The 26112-nt window shown below is 33.2% G+C and overlaps 1 protein-coding gene across 4 annotated transcripts in view; it reads left to right on the top strand.

The window, feature by feature from the left end:
- The window catches only part of LOC115890830, a 253104-nt gene that overhangs the window by 77010 nt on the left and 149982 nt on the right, over nucleotides 1–26112 (top strand). For all 4 annotated transcript variants that reach the window (XM_030911185.1, XM_030911197.1, XM_030911182.1 and 1 more), the window contains 2 exons: nucleotides 17241–17406; nucleotides 21775–21937. In XM_030911185.1, coding sequence (XP_030767045.1) covers nucleotides 17241–17406; nucleotides 21775–21937 — 329 coding nt within the window. The remainder of the gene's footprint in view (nucleotides 1–17240; nucleotides 17407–21774; nucleotides 21938–26112) is intronic.

Below are 26112 nucleotides of genomic sequence, written 5' to 3'. Positions count from 1 at the left end.
CTGAGTAGCATTATTTATAGTTTCAAACATTAATTATAATACAGGATATTGAAAATACTATTGGAATTATTAAAAATAGTTTTGTTAGGATGTGGTACAAGACATATTAAAAGCATTTTACATATTTTTACTGCTATAATGAAAAAAATGTATTTTTTATGACCACATAACAAAAGTTGTGTGTCGATTTTTACCTGTGAAATGTAATTCCAGCCACTTTTTTCTCGCTTCGGCCTTTGCAGCCATACGCTGAACATTTCACCATACTAAACAACACAGTTTATAAATTTAAAACAAAACAGTATTCACAAAAAGCATAAATATTCGCTTGGTGTCACCTCGAAATCTTGTCACCAAAGTATGGCCGCCGATCAAATTTTGGCCTCAAACATTTTTCACTGCCGAATATGCGTGTTAGCTGTCCCCTCTCTTTCCTTGTCTAAGAACGGCCTTGTATGACGTACGCGACGCGGTGACGCACGAACTAGCGAAAGAAAAGTGGTAACGGCAGTGTTGCCACAGCCACCTCATTCCGGGTAGATCTACTTCTTTCTAAAACAATTTAACCAATTATCTCGTGATAATCTACCCCGATGAAAAATAAGCTTGTGAATTGCTTCTTTATCTTAGAATATTCGTATAATTTAATAAAATTACTGTAAATCACTATAAATAAAGAATAATAAACAAAACATTTAAACAAAAACAGATCACAGACCACATAAAACAGATTGTTGGTGAGTAGTAGTCAGAGGTCAGAGGTATAGATGTAGTAATATTTTTGTTTTATGGCCACAGCTGCCAGTGCTATATCCGGCCGGTTGATTAATAATTGAATTATTGTTTTTAAATAAAAATTAAAAAACATTATATAATTATAAAGCTAGAAAGCTAGCGGGAGATATATCAAAGCCTTTAACGTTTTTAATAAATTTTTGTATCGAAAGTGGTTGTTTTCCGGACTGTCTTAAAGTAGGTGTAATTAAACCATTATATAAAGGGGGTGATCAGGAGCATATAGGCAATTATAGACCGATATCTATATTATCAGTTTTTTCTAAAATTTTTGAAACAGCTATAAAAACGTTTGTTAAAATTCTTTCTAAAATTTAACATAATATCAAAAAATCAATTTGGTTTTTTAGAAGGCAAATCAACACAGGATGCCGTTCATGCATTGACATTATCCATCTATGATGCTCTAGACTCGGGACATCGAAGCCTCTGTATATTCGTAGATCTCGCTAAAGCATTTGATACGGTAAATCACAAAATACTTTTAGACAAATTAGAGAGATATGGAATACGAGGAAACAGCCTTAGTATTTTAAAAAGTTACCTTAAGAACAGATCACAATATGTTAATTTGGGAGATATTAATAGCAAGCCAGGAAGGATTGAGCATGGTGTACCACAAGGCACTGTGTTGGGTCCGTTATTATTTGTTATTTATATTAATGATCTACTTACAATTAATACAAAAGCAGAAATTTTTAGCTACGCAGACGATACAGCGATATTTTATAAATCTAACTCTTGGTCGAATTTGAAAAGATTAGCAGAGGAAGACTTTCAGACAATTAATACCTGGTTTATCAAAAACAAATTAACATTAAACTATGACAAAACCAAATATATATCCTTCTCTATTTATAAAAATAATGAACCAGATTGGGACAGATTACAAATAACCAATAATAATGTAATACCGGAATGTGATTTTATAAAATATTTAGGGGTTACAATCGACAAACATCTTAAATGGAATATTCATATTAATAATGTAACTAAAAAATTGCGAGGATTGTTGCCGAAATTTAATTATTTGAAAAGTTTTTTGGACGTCAAACAGCTTAGAATCCTGTACTCATCCCTTGTACAATCTCATTTGACATATGGAATTCTAGGGTGGGGTGGTGCGGCTGAATGTCATTTAAAGAGCTTGTATTCTGTTCAAAAATGGTTCATAAAAATTATTTACAATAAAAAGAAAACTTTCTCTTCAAACGTTCTCTTTAAGCAGGCGCATCTACTGGATATACGTCAGCTATACTGCCTAGATGTTTTAAAATTCATTTATCAGGGGAAAATATCTATTGAACATGTTGACCATGAATATGAAACTAGACATAAGGCGTTTTATCCTAGTTTATGCTCTAAAACTGTTGGACAAAGATCTTCAAAGTTTTTTGCACCTCGATTATATAACATCTTACCAACCTTCCTAAAGGAAGTTAAAAGTTACTCTGGGTTTAAAAAAGGGGTATGCAAATGGATGGTTGATCGAGGTAGAGATATATTTAATGACCTAGTTAACTTAAAATATACAAAATAAATTTTCATAAGTGCCAGTGAACATTATAATATATTGTCATAATTAAATTGTATTCCTTTCCACATACAAGTAATTCTATTACTTTGTGGTAATTCTTTTAACGTTTATTTCGATTCTTAAAATTTAAATTTAGTTTTTGTTAAATTGTACTTAGATAATGTGTATTAGATATATTAGCATACTATGTTGTATCTGTTTTAATTTCAAGAGAAAATGATTAATAAACGTTATTATTATTATTATTATTATAATAGTATACGGTTTTATATTAACTGTGAAGTTTATAAAAAGCATTCATAAAAAAAATATGTATCCTTCAAATCCTTCAATTTAATAGCTGTTAGTAAGACGTTTCCCTTCAAATATGCGCACATAGTGCGCACACTGTTTTTTTTATTATGGTTTGATCTAATAATTAATTAATACCCTATGATCGAAAAAAAACGGCGTCAAAGGATGGCGCCTGGGGAATGACATGTACTATATGTATACTCGATATGTATCGACACAAAACTTGTCAAAATTTAACACTAATTATAGGTACGAAGATTAAAAAAGATCCCAAAAATTATTTTTTTTCTCGAATTTTAAAATACACATTTAAAAAATAATTTTTACTCAACATAAAAATAAATTACCACTTTCTTAAGGCCAACTGGCAGTAAACGCAATTAAAAAATAGAGAAAAGTACGGACCAATAAGTAAACTATGCCTATAGAGCTTGACCTCGCCAAAATTATCATCAATTGTCATTCCTCAGCCGTCTTTGACGCCGTTTTTAGCCGACCATACCAACAGGTATGGTAGGCTATTAAGACTAGTGCTTGAGTGCGTGATTAAGTTTTTTCTAATTTCACTCAAATGAGTTATTTCGGTCATAAATGACCTAAATACAAAATATTTTTATGGTGTCTGTCTCTCTGTCTGTCCGTCTGTCTGTAACACCATAACTCAAAAACCGCTAAACCGATTTTAACCAAATTTGGCACAAAAATACTGTGCCACCCGAGAATCTGGCCATTAGTTTTTGGTGGGGGTGGGGGGTTGGTAAGGGGGTATGGGATGGGGTTAAAAATTTAAAAAAATCCTAACTCCAAAATTACAGTAGCTAGCGAAACGCGGTTTTCAATTTCAGATTAGGAATAATATTTGCAACAAAATTTGTAATAACATCAAAATCAGTCTAAGTCGCAGTTTTTGAGATAAAAAAAATTGGAAAAATTCCTTTGAAACTAAAAGAACTGCCTACCAACTTTTTATTAACATATTTTAGTATGGGCGGCTATACGTGCCTCCGGACGCCAATTTTTTTTCTCGATCGTATGGTTACTTGATTATTTAAGAGATTTTATATTTAATATGCTAAGATGTCTAGACCAACTGAACGTATTGAACTAGTAAAATGAAATTTTCAGCCTTGCTTTATTAAGTAATCTGTCAAACTTCTTCAGTGAGACTAACAGAGAAAACCCGCTTTAACAAAAAAAGTTGGTCAAATAAAAAATCTACTACTTTCTAATCACCGTTTGTGATATTTCACGTAGGACACCCGGTATAATTGTATTTAGACCATGGTTAGTAGAGCATAATGAAGCTACGAAGATAGAAATCGCTACAAAAGGTTAGCTTTAAATTATATCTATTAATGCATATGTTTACATAACGAATGGGAATTACAACAATAATTATAATTTTACACACCATTTTATTAGTTAATTGTTTTTTCTTGCTCCAGTTATATTTTTTTATTATTTTCAGTCAAACTGAAATGAAATGTGCAAATTACTATAATATCTATATTTGAGACTTTGTATGTTATTATTATACAGGGGGTCCCAGAAATAGGTGGAAGTATTTTAAGGGGTGCTAGATAAAAGAAACATATTTTCTCTTTATCGTTTTTCAAATAAGTCTAAAATAACGGAGCTATTTTACTTTGAAAATTTCCAAAAAAAATATTTTTTGCTAAAGTTTTCAGAACCACTGGATCTTTTCTGGATTTTCTTTCTTGTAAATTCAATCTACTACCTATGTTGCCATATTATCAAGAAATTAAGTTTTTTAAAAAAAAACTAAAAAAAATCCAAAAAAATTTTCAAAAAATTCAAAATTTTCCAAAAATGTTTTTCGCGAAAAAAACCTCACAGGCGTGTTTCTGGGGTTGAACGATACTACGAGTTAAAATACTTGCACTTATTTCTGGGACACCCGGTATAGTGAGTGTGAAAAAGTTTGTAAAATGGGAATATTTTATTACACGTTACTTTCAGATATTGAGTGTATACAGATATTATACAGGGTGTACACTAGGGTGCACCAAAAAAATATATATTTTTTTCTTTTTAGTTACCGTGAAAATATTGTTCAGGATGATGAAAAAAAATCTGGTAAATTTTACGCTTTGAATGTTAATATTAAAAAAATCTTTTTTGGAATTTTATTGCGTTCTAACAAATCAGCGTTTGGTAAAAATCAATACATATTCTTGTGGGAAATTGAAAGTCTTCAAAAAAGGTCTGATATGAATTTTCCGAGGAATTTTCATTTAATCGACCCGTTTGAAAGTTAAAGTTCAACTTCAAATCGTTTATGATAACTTCCACAATTTTTTATATTTTATCACGCACTATTGGCTCATAAACATAAAGTATCATATTTTATCACGAAATAATGGCTCAAGCACATAAAATATCATATTTGAGCCATTCCGTGAGAAAATATTGTGGAAGGTATCATATACGATTTCAAGTTGAACTTTAACCTTCAACAACTATCAAACGAGTCGATTGAATGTAAATTCATCAGACCTTTTTTGAAGACCGTTCAATTTCCAAAATTTTGATTTTTCAATTAATTATTTGATAACTACTTGGTTACTTTTGAACCGCCATAACTTTCAGAAGTTTATGTTGATTAACCAGTTAGCAACCCATCAGACCAAACTCTTTATCTTCAATTTTCTCGAAAACCGTCGCCCAAACCATCGCTCTGGGCGATGTGCAACAAGAGTATCTTTTTTGTAGGAAAAAGTATGTAGTTCTCAAAAAATGAACCCACGTTGCAAAAAAAATAACCCCAAAAAAGTTATTCACGAAAAAAAACCTATCCTTGCACAACCCTTTCCGCTTTTCCAAATAATGTTTCAGTATCACCATTTGATTTAGGGTCAAAATTTATGGCAGAGGATTTTTTTTCAAAATTTTATCTCGTTTTTTAAGCCTACAATTTTAAAACAACCGTTTTTTAAATTCACCCTTTCAGTGCCCCTAACTCCCTTAATATGCATTTTCCGCCCTATACTTATAGGAACTTTTTTTACTATTTTTAGGAGTACTATCACCCCCCCCCCCGTTTTTTTTACACCATTTCAATGACACCCTGTATATGGGAAATAGAAAATCACAATGAGGCTATCTAGTATTAATATTAAAAGCTGAAATTTTACTAGATTTTTTTTTCATCATCCTGAAAAATATTTTCACGGTAACTAAAAAGAAAAAAAAATATTTATTTTCTTTGGTGCACCCTGTATACGCTTAAAAAATCACAGTTTGAATGATACAACAACAAACAACGCTTTATTGTGCAAAAAGCCAAAACAGCTTCATCGACAAAGCACTCACAAAACAAACAAAAGCACAAAAAAAATATACAAACAACAAAAAATACACAATACAAATCAAATAAAATCATCAAATCAAATAAATATGTGATACAATTTATAGTATTTAGTTCAGTGGCGATATTTCCATGAGAATCCGCCGTAATCCTATTATTTCATTTACCTTTTCTACTCTACTGTTTACGGGCTGTTGCACTATTTGCATATTTGTGTCAGGTAAATATAGTTTGTTGGCAAACTTATCTACACGATCAGTGTAAGTTTACTTTAAGAAATTGCGAAATGATTCATTCCAAACAATTTATAAGGCCACTGACTGGGCATTAATGATTTTACTGGTGCTATGTTGATACTTTTTCAAAATAGTATATATATCTTAATTAACTAATTTTTATGTAAATAGAACGGGGTATACGGGGTGTGTCAAAAAGTTCGCTACAAATAGACTTTTTAGGGGGTGTATGTTTTTTGTTTTCTAAAATATTTTGATTAAAATAAAATATGTCAAAGTGGGCAACGCTGGCGTTGTGCCGGTCAAGCTTAATCACGTGACTAAAAGTTTAATTGGTATGAACTATACGTCTAAAATTCTGTCGTGTTGTTCCATGTCGAGAGTGTAAAATCAATTGAGATTGAGACATACTATTCATTCATATCGGTTAACTATAGCCTTATTTATTTCTCCTTATATTTCCAATGTTGCTATTAATTAGAAACGTCATTTTTGACATTAACAAAATTGGACATATTTTAAAATTGGTTCGACCAAATACGTTTTAATAAAATATACGGAGAGTACCGCTTAAATTCCTGTCCCGATGTTGAAGGATGGCTATAGAATGTCAATGCATTTCCTACATAAGTCTATCCTTGTTCGGGAGGAGGTTTTCTGCGCTTGCTCGATCTGTAAGCACTTTGATTGGACAGTTCCAAATCATATGATATGTTTTGTTTTGGTTTTATTTATTTTAAGTTGAGGTTAAAGACGTTCTAATTGAATTAAATCTTTCGAAAAATTGGAAGCTTTTTGTTAAATATTTTGAAATCAAATAAGTTTGATAATGTAACATTATGCGCATATTTGTCAATTGAGATATTTTAATTGTATCCAACATGTTATGGCAAAACACTTTTTCGACCAAAAGTTTTCAGATATCTTCGATTTAGTTATTTTCGAATGTTTATTTTGTTTATATCTATTACAAACTCAAGGAGCAACAGTTTTTTACAAGTAGTGTTAATTTTGATGCTGGTGCAATACTTCTACTCGTTAAAATAAGTTTATTATAAATATTACAGACATTTAAAAGAATAGGCTATGGAATAGGTATATAAAAATTATTTTATATCTGTCTCACAATGGGGGGCTCCTAGTAGCGTAATAGGTATCTGCAGTGCGATTCTGTAAACATTTCCCTGTCTAGTGACTCATCAATCGTATACAAATAGCATAGGCTCGATAGGAAATTTCTTGCTACAGAGCTTACAGAATCCCATTGCTGATTTCTAAAATTCTTTTTCTAGATAGGCTTCCCGCATCGTAAAAACTCCTATTTTATGGTATGTAATTAGTATTCTGAAGGTATTAAAATATTTTAATATCAATATAGTTTTTTCACTGAAACTCGAGTTAAATCTTAATATACATTATTCATATTGTCGTTTTAGAGATTGTGCTTTTATACTTACTATTATGAAAATTTACTGAATAAAATATATAGTTGCAATCCTTTTACTGAACTCCTTAATTTCTTGTTTTATGAGGGGATAATTTTTGCTTATTTAGGTACTAATTTTAATCAGACCATTTTTTAATGAACTCATTTATATTTATATCATATCGTTCTAAGTAGACTTTGTTGTGTTAGACAATTATTATTAAATAAAACGAATGAAAAAAAGTGACAGGTACGATATTTTTTTTTTAAATTCAAAAAATAATTTAGTAAAACCACAATTATTAAGAAATTGTCTTAAAAACTTCGTAGTACAAATTGCATATCTATTTCACTTTTTTTAAAATTCAAAAAATAATTTAGTAAAACCTCAATTAAGGAACTGTCTTAAGAACTTAGTATTACAAATTGCATATCTATTTCACTCGACTTAAAAATTGCAGCAAAACAAAGTATAACAGTACATTTTTTACTGTCTATTGTTTCTTTTACTGCCCATGTATTTATGATCAATATCAACATCAGTCCTGGTTTAAAATGAAACAAAAGTAATTCTTTATTATTAACATATTTTTTATTAAACAAATATAACTAAAAGTATGTACATATTAAGTTTATACATAAATCAAGCTAGATACAAAAAATATAATTATTTACATTGTTGCATTGTAAATACTCTTTTATATTATGAAAAAAAAACAATAATAATTTACAATAAGACAGTTTGTGTGAACTGTGTAAGCATTATAATTAGCCTTATGTAGTCTCTATTTTTAGTCTTTACATTATAATGTCATTTTTATTTTAAAATAGTAAGACTAAATATAATGCTTTTAACAATTATTGATTTTTGAATAAAATTAGTTTCGTATATTTTTGTCTTATATTAACATCCCTTTCATTTCTGATTTTGCTTTCATGAAACAAACGAACATCGAGAAAAATTTCTATTATTAATTTGGTTAGTTGGCTTCTACCACACAAAAAGCAGTAGCCCATTCGCATTGTTCTATTAATTAAACTACAGCAAAAGTCTTTAAAACTAAATCACAAAATTGTCAATAAACGCACAAAGATTAAAATACAAACGAAAACACAGTACACGTGGAAAACACAGAAAGTTAGAGAAAACACTAATGGCGACTGCCCAAGTCCAAACTGAAAACAAAACGCCGACGACGCGTCCAAAAATAAATCGATAACCCATCTCGACACCATTCGGCCAATAGAAAAGTAGCATTTCGGCGCATGTGCATTACATCCATCTACTGAACAAGGATGGACTTATGTCAAACTCGATCTTCTGTCCTTCAATACTGGGACATAAATTCTCTCATTGCTCTTATGGGGAGGCTGCAGTATATTTTAATTAAAACGTATTTGGGTTCGACCTAGGCATCAGTAGAAGTTTCTTTCTGATAATCACCTTGTATAATGATACAGTAAACAAAGAATATTTTTGTTAAAATATTTGAATTGTCTTGATATTTTTAACCTAATTTTAACGATGTTATATGGCTAAAATTTATGACTGAATCACAAGTTTTATGACATTGTAAAGGTATAAATTTCCAATTTTTGAATTTTAGATACTTAAAATTTATAAAAAAGTTTTAGGTTGTATTCCGAGTTTTACCTTGGTTGTGGTTTTCTGTTCCTATGAATTGCCTAAAATTTGTTATTACAGAACACGTTTCCTGAAAAATATCTGTCACACGCACACACACATCAGTGTTACCATAATATTCATTTCAAAAGGTTTAAAGTAAATCTTCGGTTTGGTGCTTAACAATTGATGTTTCGGTATTGATGTGTGTGTGTGCTTAATAACTTTAATAATAATTGACTCTTGTTTTTTTCAATCATGATTTATTCTATTCCAGTTGCCTCATTATTGGACTATTTTTATTAATAATTAATCGTTATTACCAAATAAGAAAAGTATACAATTTCTTTTCAACATAATTTTAGTAGCTGAAATGCTATGCATTGATTTAAATTGTTTGAAGACATTTTTGTCGACAAACTAAACGGTTCATCAATTTTGTTTTGTAAAGGTATTTTCGTTATTCCCACAAAGAACGTTTTATTGAAAAACTTTTTTATCTGACATTGAAGCGAGGATAAATTTATTGTGTCTTTTCTTAAACTAATTTTGAACCTTTTGTTGTATCAGTTATTGTCCGGTTTTTATAACACATTGTTTAATTTTATTTGTTTTCACTTAGTAAAGATTCTTGGATTTTATGGTGCAAATATAGTTTATCGTTTTTCCCATGTAAATTTTCCAATTACGGTATAACACGACCGTCAAAACAATGAAAATTAGATTTTTTGTATTAAGCGCAGTCTACACATAACGTTTTACCTATCAGATAAGACGGTTTAAAAGTAACTTATAGTGATGAGTTGTTATTTAACTATCTGTTATTTTATAACAATTATTTAGAAATAACATAACGCAACCGTTACTACTTCTAAAAAATAACAGATATAAAATAACGACACGTAGAGATCGGCCGCTCGTGAAACGAAAAATGAAGTCGGCGCTCTGCACCGCCACGAAATTCTATGCTGCTCGAAGCAATTCCAAAAAACAACTAGTATGGATGGAAAACATGTTATTTCGTCAACCATCGATACAGGCGGCGAGACAACGGACAACGGAGTGGGGAATGCGCTACGGCGAACATAGCTGCTTCGGTCGATGCCGTCAATGGTCGTATTGGGCTTGCAACAGCTTAAAAATAATAGGATACAAAATATACACCATACAGAAGCGACAAAGAGATTTGCTTCAAAATTTTAGAGAGGGGGTAATGCTGGTTAACTGTCAAACGTGACGTCAAAGAATTATACACCAAAAAAAATTCACGACCGCAGGTATAATTATTTCTAGATATTATGCATAAAAGACTAAAAATATATTTCATAATTATTTATTTATTTTTTTAATTCTAAATAAAAATACTGGATTTAAATCCCTCTTGTTTTTAAAAATTAAATAAACCTGCCTTTCATCATTTTCTATTAAAATCTAACAATTTTCTTTCAGTGTGAAATGCTGTTCAAGGCGCACGGATGTCAAACGTGACGTCACGCAATTAGTTCCCATTTGACCAATGCTATTCAAAGCTCTTTGTCGCTTCTGTATGGTGTATATTCTGTGATAATAGGATATAAAAGAAGCAGGTTTTTGAGAAACAGTTGCGGGGCATAACGCCTGGCGGTCGTGATAACAGGAGTGGGAAAGGAACGCTGCTGCATCGGTCGATTGTCGATGGAGGCTCGCAACGGGTTGGAGAAGCAGTCATTTTAGATACGTTGTTTTTCAACCTGTTACGAGCATAACAGGGCGGCGGTCGAGATAATCGGAGTGGGAAAGGAACGCTGCTGCATCGGTCGATTGTCGATGGAGGTTCGAAACAGGTTGGAGAATAACGCATCAGTTGTTTTAGATACATTGTTTTTCAACCTGTTACGAGCATAACGGGCAGAGGTCGAGATATTATGGCGCTGTATGTTTCAGTAATTACTTATTAAGTTTCAATATTTAGGTATTTATTTATTCTGAAAAATTTTCAGAATAATATTTTAAGATTTTTTAAAAATGTATACAGGTTGTTTTAAAAAATCTGGTCATTGATTAATCACGATCCTGCTTAAAGCCCTTGACGTAAAAAGCTGATTTTTGGAAAACGGATTGACTTTAGGGTGTAGAGGTTCGATAAGAAGGGATTTTTCGAAACTCGAATTCTAAGGGGGTGAAACCACCCTCAAACATTAGATTATTTTTTATTGAAAAACCGGTGAGTTTTTCGGAAAAACTCTTAAACACGTATATTTTATTTTGTTGTTTTACATATTGTAAGATTTTTTAAAAATTTATACAGGGTGTTTCTGTGTGATTCTGCTTAAACTGCTTGACGTTTAAAGCTGATTTTTGGCAAACGGATTGACTGTGGGGTTGAGGTTCGATAAGGAGGGGTTTCTCGAATCTCAAATTCCAAGAGGGTGAAAACGCCCCTCAAATATTACAATATTTGTTATTTAAAAAACGGTTAGTCTTTCGGGAAAACGCTTGGACACGCATAACTTATTTTTTTTACATATTTAGAATTTTTTTAAAAAATCATACAGGGTGTTCCAAAAAGTTGAGTAATTGATTAACCACGATTCTGCTTAAACTGCTCGACGTTTAAAGCTTATTTTTGGCAAATGTGAGAAAATTTTATCCAGTTTGTATGTTAATGGAAATTCTTGCTTTGCTTTATCATCACCATTACAAATTATTAATTCGACGCGAACGAAGTCGCGGGTACACGCTAGTTTAAGTGTAAAATGAATTCGAACTCTAGTGTGTAGTTGGTTTACTTATGAAGAATATACATTACATTTTGCTGCTATTTTTGACCGCAAATACACATTGCTATTTTTGACCGCAAATGGTAAAATCATAACTAAGAGCTTCTCGTTCGTCGAGTGAGATGCACCCTGTACACTGATACGCAATTCAGGATCTACGCGGATCGAAAGGCAGGACGTAGGTAGATCGGAATGTATAGGTATAGACGAGTGGCGGAATTTTGCCTTTTTTATATCGCAATTTGTAAACAGCGCTTATTTGTAAACAAACCAAAAAAAAACACCGTCTTTAGAGAGGTATTTTAGATAACAATCGATATTTAGAAATGTTTTGACACTCTGGAAATACTACCACCGAGCACGTCATTATTGTAACTTGCAACTGCGTTAATACGCCTGGCGGTGACCGCCTCATACTCTTTCAGATAATTAGCAATAAAATAAAGAAACCTGTTATTTTTAAGTTGGCAATATCTGCCGGCGGTTCTCAAAATGTTGCGATTATTTTTTTAAATTTTCAAAGTTAAATAACTCAGTTATTTTCAATTTATTTTAAAAATGGTAAAGAGAAAATATGTTTATTTTGACCAGATCTACCACCTCTTAAAATATCTGCACTCATTTCTGGGACACCCTGTATAGCTGCTATAGTCACAGAACATACTAAAGAAGAACGCTAACTCCTGTGTATTTTTTGTTTCAAATTTATAGTAGCGCCATCTAGTGTGCTAAGAATGAACTAAATCTGGCGGAAAATTTGAATACATATACCATATTTTATTATTTATATGTAAGTTGTTTGAAATGTAGATACAAAACAATCAGAAACTATCAGATTTTCAGAAATCAGTATAAAAACATACATCTGATAGTCGCTGACTTGTCGTAACTACTCTAGGAACAAAGAAAATAATGAAAAAAGGATAGGTAGTATTATAAAAAGGAGTTAAAATATTGTAGTGTCAAATGGTGAACTATTAGCTAATTCGTCTAATGTTGATTCCGAAAATTTTCAGAGAAACCCAGTAAACTAACTCAATCCGAAGACAATTCGTTTAGTGAATGAAACTGAGACGGTACGGCAACGGATATGTGAGAATAGAACTTAAGCTTATTACATCTGATATACATAGATTATTGTATTTTGTTTAAAAATCAATTAATCACATTATAAAGCACTATTTATTCTCTTCATGAGTGAACGGCAACATAATTTATCGATTTGCATTTTTGAACTGTGATTCATTCACATACTAACCGTTTCGTACGAATATTGCAAAATACGACCTTTGTGTTTGGATTTGTTTGTTTCTGACTGACCTATAAAAACTGTTTGAAGTGATATTTAAAAACTAAGCTTGAAAGCTAGAAAATGAGCGAACACTCCACTAACTGGACCAGAATCGTTCTGCTTTCCAAGCGGAACTGAAGAATCTGAAAGATTCCATCCGTAACCTGGAATGGGAATCCTGCAACGGTCTGAGACACTCGAAGAAGTTTCTAGGGACTTTCGACCAAGAAAACTCAAAGACATCTTGATTTAAGTAAAAACAATCTTCGGATTGTCACGGGGTTTTGTCAGGACATTGTCTTCTCAATGAACACCTCAGTAGATTGAAGCTAAGGAAAAACGGCGAATTCAGATTCTGTGGCGAAAATGGGGAAACACCAGAACACCTCATCACTGAATGCGCCGAGACGACAACCATTCGTGCCATAAACTTTGGTACAACTGATATTGGAGATGGAGAGTTACCCTTTACAAAACCGTCCTAGATACTGGCTTTTGTCAAAGTCAAACTGTATGATGAGTTATAACTCAAGAAAGTTCCTCACATTAGTTTGTAGGTCGCAGTGATTAACCTCCCTCCCACTTATTCTACAGTCTACTGAAAAGTAAAAAGTAAACACAGTGCAGATTCCAGTAGTAAACATAGTATTTAAAATAAATCATCGCTCGCATATGCCCATTGTGTCGGTTTGGTGTTTTTTTTTGAGTCTACAAAAAGATACAAGAGGTCCAATGTGCTGCAGTACATTTGGATAGCCCTTCTTAACCAAACTAACCATAGGCATTACGATTCTTTTTAGTGAATCGAATCACACGGTTTAATTTCTCATATTGAATAGACTTCTACGATTCGTTCATTTGAACGAACCAACAGTGTTCATTTGAACGAACCATGACAACTAGTTAAGGGACCAGAAAAAGAAATATACAGTTCTTTCATTTGTTTTTCAACACTTTATGACACTGGCGTAATTGGATTGATTATTTCACCTATAATATTAAATTATCAATGAAATTTATATAATATACTATTTATTAAAGACTTCTTGATACCAATTTAATACTTAGAGCCATATTTTAATTCTGATTTAATAATCATAATAAATAGTATATAATACCGCATGATCGAAAAAATATGGCGTCCAGTGGGCTTGGAAATGAACAACGATGATATTCTCCATATAATTTTACATATAAGATTACAGCGACCTTCATTTTATAACCATCGCTAATGCCGTTTTTTTATCACATTGAGCAGAGGCCAATAATTTTTATTTGGAGTTGCACATAGACACGATTTCGTCTTTTAGTCCGACATTTAATAGTCGGTAATATTATTTTAACAAAAATATTAACGTGAAAATTAAATACCTTACAGATACTCCCGTACTAAGCACAGTATAAATAAGTTTTTTTCTTGTAAATAACTTTCTTATCGTTTGCATTTTATGCCCATGATGTTTGTTTAGGGCTTTTGTTCAAGTGTAAATATTGATGCCTGCATTTATGCCTGTATCACTGCCCGCGCCCCGCCGTAGAAACGAACGATCGCATTGTGATCCGATTCAATTTTCACGATTCTTTTTTACGGCTCATCGTTCAAATCTTATGGATCCTTGCTAGCCACGGTTCAATTGAACCAACCGTATTGTAAGCAATAAATCAATTCTCACGACTCTTTGAACGCATGATCGCATTGTGATCCAATTCAATTCTCACGATTCTTTTTTACGGCTCATCGTTCAAATGTTATGGATCCGTGCTGGCAACGATTCATTGTGGTCCGATTCAATTATCACGATTCTTTTTTACGGCTCATCGTTCAAATCTTATGGATCCGTGCTGGCCACGATTCAATTGAACCAACCGTATTGTAAGCAGTGAATGAATTCTCACGACTCTTTGAATGCACGATCGCATTGTGATCCGATTCAATTCTCACGATTCTTTTTTACGGCTCATCGTTCAAATCTTATGGATCCGTGCTGGCCACGATTCAATATTGATGCAACCGTATTGTATGCAATGAATCACTTTCGCGACGGCCGTGAAACGAACGATCGCATTGTGATCCGATTCAATACTCAGGATTCTTTTTTACGGCTCATCGTTCAAATCTATATGGATCCGTGCTGGCCACGATTCAATTGAACCAACCGTATTGTAAGCAATGAATCAATTCTCACGATTCTTTGAACGCTCATCGTTCAAATCTTATATGGATCCGTGCTGGCCACGATTCAATTGAACCAACCGTATTGTTCAAATGTTATGGATTCCGACTCTTTGCAACGATCATTGTGATCCGATTCAATTATCTCGATTCTTTTTACGGCTCATCGTTCAAATCTTATGGATCCGTGCTGGCCACGATTCAATTGAACCAACCGTATTGTAAGCAATGAATCAATTCTCACGACTCTTTGAACGCACGATCGCATTGTGATCCGATTCAATTCTTACGATTCTTTTTTACGGCTCATCGTTCAAATCTTATGGATCCGTGCTGGCCACGATTCAATTGAACCAACCGTATTGTAAGCAATGAATCAATTCTCACGACTCTTTGAACGCACGATCGCATTGTGATCCGATTCAATTCTTACGATTTTTTTTACGGCTCATCGTTCAAATCTTATATGGATCCGTGCTGGCCACGATTCAATTGAACCAACCGTATTGTAAGCAATGAATCAATTCTCACGACTCTTTGAACGCACGATCGCATTGTGATCCGATTCAATACTTACGATTCTTTTTTACGGCTCATCGTTCAAATCTTATATGGATCCGTGCTGGCCACGATTCAATTGAACCAACCGTCTTGTAAGCAATGAATCAATTCTCACGATTCTTTTTTACGGCTCATCGTTCAAATCTTATATGGATCCGTGCTGGCCACGATTCAATTGAACCAACCGTATTGTAAGCAATGAATGGATTCTCACGACTCTTTGAACGCACGATCGCATTGTGATCCGATTCAATTCTCACTTTTACGGCTCATCGTTCAAATCTTATGGATCCGTGCTGGCCACGATTCAATTGAACCAACCGTATTGTAAGCAATGAATCAATTCTCACGACTCTTTGAACGCACGATCGCATTGTGATCCGATTCAATTCTCACGATTCTTTTTTACGGCTCATCGTTCAAATCTTATGGATCCGTGCTGGCCACGATTCAATTGAACCAACCATATTGTAAGCAATGAATCAATTATCACGACTCTTTGAACGCACGATCGCATTGTGATCCGATTCAATTCTTACGATTTTTTTTACGGCTCATCGTTCAAATCTTATATGGATCCGTGCTGGCCACGATTCAATTGAACCAACCGTATTGTAAGCAATGAATCAATTCTCACGACTCTTTGAACGCACGATCGCATTGTGATCGATTCAATTCTCACGATTATTTTTTACGGCTCATCGTTCAAATCTTATATGGATCCGTGCTGGCCACGATTCAATTGAACCAACCGTATTGTAAGCAATGAATCAATTCTCACGACTCTTTGAAGGCACGATCGCATGATCCGATTCAATTCTCACGATTCTTTTTTACGGCCCATCGTTCAAATCTTATATGGATCCGTGCTGGCCACGATTCAATTGAACCAACCGTATTGTAAGCAATGAATCAACTCTCACGACTCTTTGAACGCACGATCGCATTGTGATCCGATTCAATTCTCATGATTCTTCTTTACGGCTCATCGTTCATATGTTCTGGATCCGTGCTGGCCACGATTCAAATGAACGAACGGGATTGCAAGCAATGAATCGAATCTCACAATTCATTTTCAATACTCGTTCAAATGAACGCTCGTTCAATCTTTGCCCAACTCTACACCAGACAGACCGTTTGGGTCACAATTCAATATTGAAATTCCGTGACGTTTTTTTGTTAATTTATTATTTATGTAAGCTTTTTTTTGTTTCAGCTGTTTCGAAACGGAAATTTTGGAATCCGAAAAAATGGTTTCGGAAAAAACAAAAGACGAGCGACGATAACGTGACGCAGGTGCAGCATCAGGAACACAAAGATGTGGACGGAGGCCGTAGCAGGTCTACGGGCGAACTGTCCACGGATGAGGAGCCCTCGCGAAGGTAAAAAAAAATATTAAGTAAAGTTACCGTTTTCTTTTTGCTGCCAGTGCTAATCTGGATGGAGTCCACTAGGGTTTCCAGAACCGGAGCTGTTTTTCGGAACCGGGAATTTCGGTACCGCGCCTCTTAGGAACTGGGATTTCCCGGTTTTTTCGATACTATCGGTTGACTAATTTTTTTTCAATGGTGGTGCAGTTCATCAATCAGAAAGCAAGGGATGGTTTTTCAAAGTAAAGGTTAATTCTCACTTGTACAATCGCTTATTTCTGGGGCTTACTCAACCGGGTCTCACAATGCAAATTCACCTCAAATATCCATTTAGTTGGTCAGGCAAGCACTCTCTCATTGTACATGAAAATAACAAAACAAACATTTACTGATCTGGATAAAATTGATAATTAAATAGTAAGACTTACCCGGGGGTATTCCGCCCCCTAACCACTGACATCACTGACATTCTATTCAATATATCACATTTCATATCTTCCATCTAATTCAAATATTATTCGGATCTATTGGTTAATAATATTTAACAACTAACTAGTGTCACCTGAAATAGTATAGGGGCTTCCCCCGGACGCAATTCTGCCGCTAAACAGATTCGCATCCCAATCGAATAAGCTAATTGGGGTACCTCACTAGTCTCTCTACCCCAACGCCGCATCGTGTCAATCGAGAAGACAAGGGAGACCTCAAACTGTCAAAACCAACCTCGAAGGCAAGACGTCACAAGAGGTTTTCTTCTGGTCAAACGACCCGTTGCCTTACAGTACTTGCAAAGTTTATAGTCAAAAGACTCTCAACCCCCAAATATCAGCTCTATGACAAAACACAACACAACAGCCTGCCGGCCTAACAACTACTGACCTGCCGCAGGCTAGCTAAGCCTCCTCTTACATCACAATTTTACCTGATCACAAATATTTACATCGCTTGCCAATGTTGCCAATGAATCATACTATTTTCTCTAGTCGACTTTAAAATACAGTGTTTTAGCATTACTAGATAAATAAATAGAGAGTTTCCGAAGGAATGCATATTGTTTATTAGAATAGTGAATAAATAAAAGCATTATTATGACGAACTTATTTTCCAAGTTTTACACACTATACCTTCCGTTCCCATTCCATATTCGTTCCGTATTTTTATTGTATTGACGCTATACGTGAGCTTTCGCTCCATATCAGTTTCATACTTTTTATTGTACAATTTTAAAAAATTTATATCATTAAGTTTTATTTTAAAAATTTGGATCTTTGGAAACAGGTAATAGATTTGATTAAGAGGTGAAGAATAAATAAGTATTAGCAAAATGTTAATAGAGCTGTTAGAAATGTAAGAACTTGACAACGCTGTTTCCGACACGCTTCAGTCCGTCCGCCAAAAAAATGTATGGAAGGAAAGGATATGGAACGGAAGGATATGGAACGGAAGGGAAACGGAACGGATAATGTGCATTGTTCTATTCATTTACATGAGGTAATATTTTATGTAAACTGAAAGGAAACGGTAGGGAGCTGATACGGAAGGTATAGTGAGAATCAACCTTAAAATGGATAAAAAGTTGAGATTTTTAATGAAAATAATATCAAATTATTAATTAATCAGTCATGAAAAAAATAACATGAACACAACGGCGTTTTCAGATGGAGTGGAGCGTCCGCGACTTCGAGCAAGTACCATGAGTTTAGCAAAATAAAACACTAAATCACCACAATACACCAAAACACTTTTACTTTTACACTGGACGCGCGTTTCGCTAACCATGTTAGCATCATAAGCAGATGATTATAAACTAAAATACAATCTACAATTGGAGCGTTTATACACTCGCAGTGGGCACAGAGTGGGCGTGGCAAGATCTAGCCAACCGAGTCAGAACCCACCGAGCGTAACAGTTAGATTTCCGCCACTAGAGTAGTAGGAACAAAGAACTTGAAGGAATTGGACCGTTGTCTCTCTGTTCATACTATCTTTACATTTATTAATTCTGATGCTTTCATATGCATCTAATTGCCTGTAATTTGAGACTTGTTTAAGTAATTTTAAGTTATCAAGATCTATACAATGTCCTTTATCAACAATATGTTCGGCAACGCAAGATTTATCAGGTCTACCATATCTTATCTGAGCTAAATGTTCTTTAATTCTAGTTAATATTGATTTTCTAGTTTGCCCAACATATTTCTGATTACAATCTTTACAAGAAATTTCATAAATACCCGACCTTTCCAGTAGAGGTGTTTTATCCTTTGGATTACCTAATAATTGTTGTAATTTATTATTAGCACTATACACAAGTTTATAATTGGCATTCTTAAAAATTCCTTTTAGATCACGGGATAACTGTCTATCAAACGGTATTGAAAAATATTTTGACGTATCTTTCTCCACTTGAAAAGTCGAATTTTCAGAAATCATTAACCTATACCTACGTTTTCTAATTATTTTATCAACTAGTGAAGGAGAATATCCATTACACTCAGCTACATTCCTAATGTAATTTCTTTCTATTTCATATCTTTCGTTGGAAAGTGGAAAACTAAGTAATCTATGAATTAAGAAATTTAAACTAGCCATTTTATGTTCAATACTATGATATGATTCATTAGGAATGTTCTAATTTATCTGCGTGTAGAGGTATTTTTCTATGGATATCAAATTCCAGGCAATTATTAGTATTTCTAATAACTAATACATCTAGAAATGGTAATCTGTCGTTGTTCTCAATTTCATGTGTAAATTTAATGGAAGGAAAACGATTATTTAACTTAGAAATAAAATTATCATGTGTGTCAAAAACAGCAAAAATATCATCCACATACCTAAACCATACTCTTGGAAAATACTCAAACTGATTCTTAGCCTCCACTTCAAACCAGCTTATGAATAAATTAGCCAAAAATGGAGACAATGGATTACCCATTGCTGTACCTTCCCGCTGTTCAAAAAAGTTGTTATTAAATTGGAAACCATTTTATTTAATATATAATGATGTAAGCTCAATATATTCAATCACAGTTTTGTTGTCGAGACCATTTGCGTTCAGTAATTCCTTCAAGTAGCCTAAAGTATGTGGAATTGTAACACTTGGGAACAACGAAGATACATCAAAGGAGACCAAAATTTCACCTTCATGCAATGTTATATTTTTAATTTTGTTAATGAATTCAATATATTATTTTTAACTGAGAAAGAATGTTCATGATTAGGTAAATTTTCGAACTCCGTTGATAACAATTTTGCCAAATTATAAGTCGGAGAACCTACAGCCGAATCAACAACATAAACCAATGTAACTGAATTTGAGACAAAAGCCCTAAAATATTGAATTATTAATGCAAATATCTATTGAAACATAACATAATAAATATTATAGGAACTTAAAAACAGAAATGAAGCAAGAACAATAAGAAATAACATCATTACTTATTTAGAAGAGTTTTGATTTAACCGCTAGAAAGTATCAAAGGACTTTTCAAAGGAAAACCAAAAAATAATTTTTTAATTATTGTTACCGAGGCCCGGTTCGGTGATGGCCAAAAAGTTCTAAATCCTAATTGGTAGTATTGATTAGAGTTTCCAGAACTGTACTAAAATATTTTCGTTCAACGATTGTGGAGTTCGTCAATTAGCAAGAAAGGGGTGGTTCTCAAAAGTAAAACCGATAAAAAATTGAGTTTTAAATGAAAATAATATCAAATTATTAAGTCATGAGAAAGTAAACATGAACACAAGCGAGCAAAAAAACAGAAAACACATAGGTAGCTTAAAAAATACACCAAACAACATAAATCAACCTCGAAACCAACTTAACTAAATTAGAAAAAAAACCTTAACATTTTCAATTAAAGATGCAAATGCCTATAAAACATAAGACAAAAAAATATAACTAATATATTTAGCAATATTATACTAAATAATAAAATAACATATTTAAAGTTCAATAATTGCTAATAAACAATATAGAAACTTCAAAATAATTTCAGAAGTTATGAACAGTAAGAGATAGCATCACTGCTTCTTATTTAGAAGAGTTTGATTTCGACCGCTAAAAAGTATCAAAAGTCCTTCTCACGTAACAAAAAATATGTTTTTAATTATTATTACCGAGTCCCGAAAGTACCGAAAGAACCGAGAATTAATAATTTCGTGTCCCGGTTCTTTTATCTTTGATGTCTCAAAATAAGCGGTAATTCCCGGTACAATTCCTGCTACCGTATTTCCCCGGTTCTGAACCCCAGAGTCCACTAATATAAAAAAAATAATTGATCTTTCATCTACAAAAACTAGTGATTTGATGATTTTTGTCCTGTCTTATAATTATCAAAAAATACATAGTTGACCAACAAAATTTATTATTTTCAGTCACGATGTCAGAAACTCCTCAAGCATGCACCCAGGTCTTAGCGTTTCCCACGACAGTGTTTTTCACCCATTAAATTCTGGCTCTTCTGATTTGGAGCTAGATGGCGCTCAAAGTTCCTCCTCACTGTCGATATCTCAACCGCTTGGTGATATTAAATTACAGGTGAGTGATGTGATTTGCGAGTTTAATAGAAAGTAGAAATAATATTTCATTTTTTTTTCATTTTTATTCTGTAAATTGCACGGTTAAATGGCACAATGTTACCAACATACCAACTCAGTGTTTTTCTCCCTAAATTTAGGGAGAAAAAATCTGTACAGTTTTTTTAGGGAGTAAAATTTTTTACTCCCAGTTTACTCCCTTTAAGCCAACTGGACAGCGGTTTATTTTTTCTATCAAACGATATTTTAATATTAACTTAATTTTACTTATTTAATTTAATAGCAAAATAAATCGTCAAACTATACTGATATTCTTTGATATCGGTACGTACTGATATCAATTACCGAACAGCTGTATTACTATTAAATTGGAACTTCAAAGAACTACGACAAATGTCACAAATGGCAACCATCTGGGTACATAAAAATATTTTGTAGCTACGAGATACACGATTTTATATTTGAACTCTATATACGCACTTACTTACTGTGGTGCATGTGAAATAAAGAAAATAAAAGAATTGGCATAATTAGAAGAGAAAGTTTACTTACTCTAATAATCGGTGAAGTAATTAATTGCTTTAATAATACTTATTTAAATGTGTACTAGCATAATAACTATACAGGGTGATTATGTAATGTGGAATAAATTCAGTAAATCAAAGATTTTTTTTGTTCGGATATAGATCCAAGTTCGAACACACCTATTACTATTTTAAATTAAGCTCCATGCTCGTTATGCGCTGATGCGGTTTGTCAATGCGTCGATTTTATGCGCCAATGCGTCGATGCAATGGATTGTATGGCGATTCGGCGGTAAGTCGGTTTTTGGGTGAACCATCAAAAGAAATATCACGAACACAATGCACGAAATTCCAAATAAACTTACGAATCGCATCGACGAACGGCATTATACTCACTATGCGTGCATGGACGTATCAAATTGATGCATCAGCGCATAGTGAGGATGGGGTTTAACACAGAAGAATATACAGTAAGCCCAAATTTTGGTATATCGACGTTCTCGACATTTTTTTTTTCACTGGCAGATATTACTCGTTTTTATGTCTATTCTTAAAGGGTCAAGTCCGAGGGGTGTCTCACTATTGGAATTACCTGTAGACTGGGCTGGTTTGCTAGCCGCTGGTTGCAGCTTGCTGCTAATAGCTGCTACCAATCTGTTTCAATAGCCGCTGTTTTGGGTTTACACACATTTTGAATATTAGCAATATTTGCCAGTTTGCCATGTCTGTTCGAAGGGAATTTTATTATTTACCAGCAGCTGCTTGTCATCAATTCGGGTCACACAAGGCTATTGAAGCGCTGCTAATAGTGAACCGAGGGTCACGTGATGCGCTGGCGGCTGGAAAGTCGAACATGGACTACTCAGCTAGCTCGGGCTGGTTGCTGGTAATTTTATTCGTCGGCTAGTAAAAACAGCGGGGTTGGGATTCACACTACGCTATTATCAGCCTAACAGCATGCAACTACCGGCTAATAAACCAGCCTAGTGTGACCGCCGCTTTAAGTCTTACGGCAGTCGCTTATAATAATTACATGGCAGTCATAGGCAGTTGGCAGTAAAATGATATTTAGTCCTTGGCAGTAAAATGATATTTTGGCAGTACATGTACATGCGTACATTACATTTTCTGTAATGAAATGTATTAGTATGTAGAATGTATTAGTGCATTACAGAAAATACCGTTTACCTGCGAATTAAAACGACAGGCACTGTTGCCTGATATTTCAAAATTAAAACTGCATTTGTCTGATATAAATTAACTACACTCACCGGCACGAAAAACGGGCATCTTAAAATTTTGATGTATTTTAAAGTTTAATATACTGGGTGTCCCAGAAATAAGTATAATTATTCTTGCTTTATATTTAAGGGGTGGTAGATCTCGATAAAAGAAATATATTTTCTCTTTATCGTTTTTCAAATAAGTCCAAAATAACGGAGATATTTTACTTTTAAAATTTCAAAAAAAAATATTTTTTGCTAAAATTTTGAGAACCACTGGATCTTTCCTGGATTTTCTTTCTTGTAAATTTAATCTAGTACCTATGTTGCCATATTATCAAGAAATTATGTTTTTTAACTAAAAACTAAAAAAAATCCAAAAATTTTCAAAAAATTCCGAATTTTCAAAATTTTTTCACGAAAAAACCTCATGGGCGTCTTTCTGGGGTTGAACTATACCCTCCCAGTTAAAATACTTGCACTTATTTCTGGGACATCCTGTATTTTGTTCTAGTGGGCCGATTTTGATAAAAAAAATTTGGTAATTGATTTTGCAATTTGTAGCTAGATTATTTGACGTTTTAATATCTCTTTCTAAATTAAAAATGAAAGTTTCCATTAGTCAATTATACGAGGGAAAACAAAATGTTGATATTTTGGTGAAAGTTTGGAACACCCTGTGGAACAAAGCAAAGAAGATATATATTGAGATATTCGCTTTTGAATAAGACAATAATGATTTACAGCAATTTTAGCATTGATTTTAGATCCTCATCAGCACACTTATAAAATAGTGTTTCTTGTTTGTTTTATGTTACTATCGTTGAAAAGTCATATTATTATTGTTTATTGACGTTTACTCTAATAGAGAGGGTTTTAAGTTCTGAAGTATCGGCTATTGCTGCTTTAATTGATCATGGTAGAGATCAACTTTTGAACTTAAAACCATATCTGCTAGAGTAACTGCCGAACAGACAATAATTATATGATTTTTCAGAGATAGTGACATTACATAAAATATAAATACTATTTTATAGGTCTGTTGACTAGGACCAAAAGCAAAGTTATGGTTTTAATGTAAAAAATACGAAAAAATGTTAGTGTCCTCTTCAAAAACGAATATCTAAAAAAAATAAAGCTATTGAGATGAACCAATAAACAAACTATCGAAAAAAGGTACACCTAGACGATAAAATTATTTTTAAATTTCTTGCTTTATTAACGTACTCCACAGGGTGCTTCAAACTTTCACCAAAATATCAATAATTTGTTTTCCCTCATATAATTGACAGATGGCAACTTTCTAATTAAACTAAAAAGTAGTGATGCGATAACTCGAGCGACAATTCGCTCGAGTACTCGATTATTGAAATAACCGACATCGCTCGATTATGAACGAGCGATGCAAGTGACGAGTATCAAGCGACGAACGCAAGCGATCCTATAGAATGAAATAAATTAAAATCCGATATTAATGTGATATACTCGATAAAAAGCCGAGCGAATTTTCTACATACAATGCAGGTAGCAAATTTATACGACCCCGTATATACCGGGTGCGTTTCAAAAGTGGCTCAACCCTATAAGTTTTTTATTTTTTTAGATAAAAAAATGAGATTTGGTATGTTAGTATATGACACAAATTAGGATTGATTGTCGTATTCAATTGTTCTGTCACTTCCTGTTTCACCGGAAATGACTACAATTTTTGATTTTTAAATGGCACCCTCGGTATTTTTTTACTTTATTCGATAGAAAATGACATTCTAAATAGAATGACGTATCATATGTCAACTTTTGACATATTCGCTCACAAATTGTATTTTAAATCTCAATCTAGAGTGCCATGTCTGTGTTAAAAACACTAATTTTTAATCAAGGATCCTTGGAAAAATAGATTTGATCGTCTAATGTTTTTAGTGTCTTGTCCTGGCCGGTTAAAAGATGCCCAAATCGTATTTTTGATTATCTCTCAATTTTTTTCAAATGGAACGAGGGTGGCTCATTAGCATATTTCGAAAAAGAATTTTTTTACGAATAATTTGATACCACATACTTGGTACTTCGAGTCAAATTGTCGTTATGAAACGCATGTTACAATTTCAAATAAACCATATGAAAAAATGTCAAAAGTTGACATGTGATATGTCATTCTATTGAGAGTGTCATTTTCTACCGAATAAAGTACAAAAATACCGAGGGTGCCATTTAAAAATCATAAGTTGTAGTCATTTCTGGTGAAACCGGAAGTCCGGTGAAGACCGAAAACAATTGAATATGTCAATCAATCCTAATTTATGTCATATACTAACATACCAAATCTCGTTGTTTCATCTAAAAAAATAAAAAAGTTATAGGGGTGAGCCACTTCTGAGACGCACCCGGTATATTTATCCGTTGCGTATCTGAGGGACAAAATTTTACGACCT

Source organism: Sitophilus oryzae, unplaced genomic scaffold (genome assembly GCF_002938485.1).
Source record: "Sitophilus oryzae breed Bouriz unplaced genomic scaffold, Soryzae_2.0 scaffold_1178_pilon_pilon, whole genome shotgun sequence".
NCBI classification, from domain to species: Eukaryota; Metazoa; Arthropoda; class Insecta; order Coleoptera; family Curculionidae; genus Sitophilus; species Sitophilus oryzae.
This window is presented reverse-complemented; position numbering and strand designations above follow the sequence as displayed.